The sequence below is a fragment of the Ruditapes philippinarum genome, unplaced genomic scaffold (genome assembly GCF_026571515.1).
Source record: "Ruditapes philippinarum isolate M1 unplaced genomic scaffold, ASM2657151v2 ctg5672_1_1_1_1, whole genome shotgun sequence".
Lineage (NCBI taxonomy): Eukaryota > Metazoa > Mollusca > Bivalvia > Venerida > Veneridae > Ruditapes > Ruditapes philippinarum.
Window position 1 is genome coordinate 47,038 of NW_026856746.1, and position 6,682 is coordinate 53,719.

Genomic DNA, 6,682 nt, shown 5'->3' on the forward strand with positions numbered 1-6,682 from the left:
CCTGTGTGCGTACATGTGTGCGTGCGTGTGTGTGTTCTTATGTTTGTAATATTCATGTTCAAACTTCTCCAATTATTGATGTTTAAGGTACATTTCTGCTTGTCATTGTTCGCCATTTATAACATGCTTGTAATGACATTATGGCATACATATTGCCTAATGGAATAAAAGAATAACCAACGAAACTATTATACATGTATTTTTATACATAATTATGTATTTCAGGTTTGCGATGGACAAGCGTCCCAAAAAATGAGTAATTGTATATGTGATAAAGATAAAAGATAATAGGCGATGAATATGATATCATGGTATCTTGTCGGTTTTAGTTTAGTTTGGGACATTTAATCATCCATCTGGTATCCCAATTCCAAACAAAAATAGTACAGTACTACCTATAAAACAAGCACGATGAAGTTTGAGTTTAAGTCAGTGTGCTATTTTGATATGACAATGACGTTAAGATTTAAGAGGAAAAAAAATATGATGTTTTATTTCAAACTATTATGGGTGACAACATTTGTTCATACAACATTTTGTTTTCCTTCTTCTGGACCGGACTTAGACTGGATTGTTAATTCAAAAATGGTCAGTTTGTACTTTCCTTTTTACATTGTTTAGTTTGTTTAAATATGCAGATAAAAAATTACAATTTATTAAATAGAGTTGTATAAATATTGAATGAATCTGAAATACTTTTTGCTTAATATTTTATACTTTATATTTTTTTGAGGAAAAGACACTTACATTAAGCAAATTTTCGTATATTTTTTCAGATTTATTCAATTAGGGTTAAACTGTGTGTGTACCATATCTTTTAAAATAACAGTGTGTTCCGTACCATTTCAACATAACTTTATGAAAATATGTTAAAACATTTCACAAGATATATTAGACAAAGTAAAAATGTAAGATTTAGCATTCTTTTTTGCTATGAAATAGTGAAAAAGAACGGACAATTTGCCAGAAATCGCTTGTTGTGACAAATGAGTATGTACCGTTCCCTTCGGCCTCGACTATGAAAACAAAACTGTTCTCAAATGTTCTCAAAAACATTCAGGGGTTTTCAAAATTTTGATTTACCGTGGGAAGCTGATAAAATTATGAGTACTCTGCGCCTTATCTGATCAAAATCGGTTTGAGTAACAGCAAAGTTATTAACAATAAACATACCTATATCGGTGAAAAATCTGCGTGTATTTTCAAAATCACAAGCAAAACTTTTTTTCTAGAAATCTTTTACTCAAACGTTTTCATTTCTTTTAGGATTTACTTCAAACTCCCACATCATAATAATATGACAAAGGTAATAAATCTAGCATCCATATTTCCAGAATTATCTCCTCCTAACACTTTGAATTGTTCACCTTCGAATATCCATTTTGAGTTGGTTTTCTATTTTGACATCTGGGTCACTACGGTAAACAAACGATGCACGCGCATATCGATGTCGCTTTAAAAAGGGTAAGAACGACAATTTTTACTAAAATGACAGAATATATTTTGTGACCTAGTGGTGATTTTACTGGTATATTTACTTTAAATTGTAACTTTATTAGTGTAAACATACAGGACGTTCATTGCTAATTATATATTTAAAGATGCATTTTCCCGGAAAGATTAACCTTAAGGATGGTGCACAGATATTCGAGATATGCATAAACAGTCGTATATTCCTGGATAAAAACATCTCGAGCTATATCCACCTGGAAGTGAAAATTGAGACCTCATTGAATGGTATGATTGTTGGGATATTCCTTTCAATAATCTTATATCAATTTGTTAAAATATCCATTTAAATTATGTAAATATCTCCTGATATTTGTCAAATCGTACATATATTCAATATTAAAATGTTTTATATATTAAAATTGTTATACTTTTTTCCGATTTAAATCAATGCATTATAGAAGTGCAAAAATTATCGAAGACTCGCTATTGAATTTTTTAAAATTTGATAATTAATGTAATTAATGTATTGTTATTTGCACTGAAAGCAATCTTCTGATTTCCTAGAAATGCATAAACTTTATTTTGAACGTATACACATGTTCACCTTTGTCTAAAACCTTTTAATAAAATTTATTGTTCAGCTGCTTATATAATGCGTTTGAGCTGGAAACTTTAGAGCTAATTAAATAATCTGAAGTATAATTTCACTGATTAATTTACGTCATTAATGAATTCCTAGTTTAAAACTAAACATTTAAATACGTTCAATTTTCAGCGACTGATGTGAGCAGCAAACCGACAATTACCTATGCAATGATGGGTTTTGCTGGTGTGTCTGTTATTGTACTGTATATTGGAATAATTATGGCTAAAACTCGACATGAAGGTACGTATACTGACAAATACTTATTAGGAATATCGGAACGATATCAATTTACTAATTTTATTCATACAATATAAGCGAAATATCAATGCTAACAGCGAAAAATTGAGAATCAATTTATCAAAGTAATTAAAGTTATTACGTACAAGTATTTAGCATGAAAATAAGTGCATGTAGTACATGAAAAAGACGTAAAAGATAAGTTTCTTATTACTTAATTTTCCTCGATTTGTAATATATTATATTATCGTTGAATATGATGATAAAATGATGATTTTTCTCTTATATCTTCTTTTTCACTTTTTTCTTTTTTTGTGCGGACAATTTGTAATGGGAAGTTTGGATTGTGTGATGGTTGTTACCAGGAACGTGATATTGTCCGTTTGGTGAGTTGTCGACCTTACAAACATTATCTGTGTTATTCATGTGTGGAGCGTCTTCGATATTGTCCTGAGTGTAATAAGTCGATTAAAGCATTTTTTTAAGGCATCAACGTTATTGCTGAAATCATGATCTTCTATGCCTATAAACCTGCACAATGTAGAAAACTCGCCAGCTATGTTAGCTGTGAGGAAGGATAAATTTCGCTTTAAAACATTTATGTCATTACTACAATCGAGGGAAAATGCATAAAGTTACCTGTATATTGACCTTACAAATTTTCAAGTTTTTCCTCCATATTCATTTTTTTTTTCAAAAATTAAAACGAATTCTCGGAGACAGCCTACATTCTAATATCTTTTGTTTTTAGCTTGGCGTTCATTGTGGCAAAGTTTAACAAAACTGCAATTCACATTATGCCAATGGCATTGTGTTGTTAACTTATGACGTATATATAAAGCTTATTCATTTATTTATTATATCAACTTGATCCTATACATTGAAGGTTGCATATTGTCACTACCTTATCAAGTTGTTTTATGAAATGAATGCATTTTGATGTTGAAGAGAACTGTTAGTATCTGCTTTAAAAATGTGTTGCTAGTTATTGAACAACTACACAGCTTATTAAGCATGTCTTTAACTCGATAATTTAATTTCATTAAAAGTATAGCTTCCCATCCCTGATTCTGATCCCCTAACGAAGTTGCATAAATGTTTAAAGTTTAAAAAAACAACAGAAAACAGTAAAAGATAAAGATATCGCCTGTCTCAAATACAAGTAGAGTTACAAATTTGTTTATGCATGAAAAGTGTGATTAGCTCTCGTTAGAAGTCGAGAGATATTTTATCATGCGAGGGACACGTAATCTGTGCAATGCACAGTTCAAATATAAATCAACTTTTATGTGCTCTCCTAATTGTTAAAGATCATTATGTTTTGTATTTGAGGTTGTATACCACTCTTACGTGAAATTATATATGTATATAATTATGCTAATACAACAATTTTCAAACATCGAAGAATATATAATAAATGTTATCATTAAATTATATGCATTCAATTCTTATTCAAAAAAATTGACTTAGAATTTATAGAAAAAAAAATTCTAATTACCTCCCTTTATTTACATGAACTATTGAATTCGGTAATATCTTATAAATAATGCTTTTTTGTACTTACAATATTGATAAATCTTAATTTGGACACCATATTTTTTTTATATAAAACCATAACAAAAATGTGTTACAGGATCTTTAAAAGACCTATTGATAGACTTGGGTATATAATCATGTACATTTGTACTTTAGTACACGTAGTATGAATAAATTCGTAACTTCATAAAACTTGGTAAAGAAAAAGTTCAAAACTCACGTTTTCTGCAAAGGACCTGACCCTCAATTTCCACTTAAACGCACAGAGTAAGCAAGTCTGCTCTGAAAACAGAAGGAAAACTTTTTTCTCAACGCACGGGTTGTAAAATACATTTGATGCAAAAAGTGTTCAGTTCACATACAAAACCCAACGTTTAGCATATTTTTAATAACGAAACATTCAAGTCTCTCTTTTTGTTGAGAAGACCTGACCTTCAGTGTCAAATAGAGTATACAAGTCAGCTCTGTGTACGTCAGGGAGACTTCGACTTTTGGTTCAAAATGAATTTCCTGCAAAAACGATTTGATTAAAGTTGCTTTCACTTTACATACAAAACAAAATAAAATTAAGCATAATAAAGCAAAATGTTGGTTCAAATCTTCCCGTTTGTTGCGAAGGACCTGACCCTTATGGTCCGCTAAAACGCACAAATTGATAGATCCCTACTCTGACCTTTTATTTGAATAACAATAAATGTAACCACAAACATTGACATGTGCTCTTTTGTTAACAAATAGGTTGTGGTGAAATTGTTATTGTATCCACTAATCTGATGATAAAAAATAGATAGGTCAGGGATCTATGCATAGAGTATAGAAGTCAGCTAAGGGCGAAATGGACTTTTGGTTCAAAATGAACTCTGTGAAAAATCGATTTTCTTCATGATACGTTCACTTTACATTCAAAACAAAATTAAGCACGACAACGAAAAGTTCAAATATCCCCGTTTATTGCGAAGGACCTGACCCTCAATGTCCGCTAAAATGCACAAATAGAGTATACAAGTCAGCTCTGTGTACTTAAGGGAGAAATTAACTTTTCGTTCATAATGAAGTTTTTGCAAAATCGATTTGCTTCAAGGTGCGTTCACTTCACATAAAAAACAAAATTAAATTAAGCATTATAACAACATTAACAACAACAACAACAACAGGTTGGATCAAATCTCCCCTTTGTTGCGAAGGACAGGACCCTCAATGTTCGCTAAAACACACAAATAGAGAATACAAGTCAGCTATGTGTACGTAAGGGAGAAATTGACTTTTGGTTCAAAATGAACTCTGTGAGAAATCGATTTTCTTCAAGTTGCGTTTAATTTACATTGGCAAACAAATTAAGCATGACAACGGAAAGTTCAAATCTCCCCGTTTGTTGCGAAGGACCTGACCCTCAATGTCCGCTGTGACGCACAAATAGAGTATACAAGTCAGCTCTGTGTACTTTAGGGAGACTTTGACTTTTGTTTAAAAACTAAGGGTCGTAAAATCTATTTAGTTCAAGTAGCTTTCATGCACACACCTCCAAAAATGATGATGATAATAATAATAATGATTAAAATCAATACGGCAATGGAATGTTCGAATCACTCCGTATGTAATGAAGTACCTGTGTGACCCCGATGTCTTTTTTTGCCTTGTATAAGTAAAGAACAAACTGAGGGTTACTGGTTCATCAATTTAATTTGTAGTGGACACTAGCTTTATATATAATTCCAATTTGGTACATCTCAACAGCAAACATCATATGTCATACATCATACAACATACACATCACAGTTACATCACATCTATATCACATCTATATCACATCTATATCACATCTATCAAGCCCTGAAAGTATAAATACCAAACATCCCATACTATCATGAAATATATAGTTTTATACATTTGTATGACTTGTATACACTACAGTACCTTAAATATACTTAATCAACAGATCAGTCTATATGGATAGACCATTCATTTTATCTCATGTAAATAATTCATGTACACATAAAATACATCTTTAAATGTATTACATCATATTGTACCTGCATCTAGTGACCACTTAATCATTTATTTATAAACCAATATACAATATATGCTCAACTTAAAAATATACATGTAGCTCCAAAAATATATAAACAATGACATATAAATATAATATAACATACCAATTGTGGATCAGACTCTGTAAATATACATGTACCTCTGTCACTCACACCTATCTCACTTTGCTGTTAATTATGCTGTAAACTGTAATTTACAAACATCAGTGCAATACAAATAGAAACAGTGATTTCTATGAATAACTATAAGATAAGAACATATGCTGCCATCTTGAATTCTAACACTCAAGAACAATACAAATTTATCAAAATAACTTTTATCAAATCCACAACTGTATTTAATTACTATAAGTCTTCATTTAGTTGACATTAGAACTTTTAAGAACAAATGAATAAAACATACAAATACCAATTCCTCAATCCAAATCCTTATTAATAATATTAAACCAACACATCTACATGTCACAATGACCAACAACTTCTTTAACACAAAGAATGACCTCAAGTGACCCTAACTTTAGGAGGGAAACGTTATGGTTGAGCAAATAGCAAATGTGGTCAAGGGGACATAATCACACAAAAGTAAAGATTAAAATCAAACAAGGCCGACAGAGTTACCTTTCTTGAAAAATAGCAAAAACCTTAAAAATAGCACTTGGTTACACATTTCCGCCCCGTCTTAAATGACGTCCCGTCATTGTCTCGTCAAAATATCTCTACTTCAACTAACTAACTAAAATCTATGATAGTCATAGATTAATAC

General features: G+C 30.9%; 1 protein-coding gene across 1 annotated transcript; it reads left to right on the forward strand.

Annotated features, from left to right (window-relative positions):
* Positions 1-411: 411 nt before the first annotated feature.
* LOC132747587 (uncharacterized) lies at positions 412-2,916 on the forward strand. The gene is made up of 4 exons (XM_060737007.1): positions 412-588; positions 1,602-1,737; positions 2,228-2,338; positions 2,822-2,916. Exons 1-4 carry the CDS (start codon positions 412-414, stop codon positions 2,914-2,916), a joined length of 519 nt encoding a protein of 172 aa, XP_060592990.1.
* The last annotated feature ends 3,766 nt before the right edge of the window (positions 2,917-6,682 follow it).

Coding starts and splice junctions, on each gene's coding strand:
- LOC132747587 (XM_060737007.1), top strand. CDS start 412: ATGAAGTTTGAGTTTAAGTCAGTGTGCTATTTTGATATGACAATGACG. Junction 589..1,601: donor GGATTGTTAATTCAAAAATG/GTCAGTTTGTAC, acceptor ATATATTTAAAG/ATGCATTTTCCCGGAAAGAT. Junction 1,738..2,227: donor AATTGAGACCTCATTGAATG/GTATGATTGTTG, acceptor TTCAATTTTCAG/CGACTGATGTGAGCAGCAAA.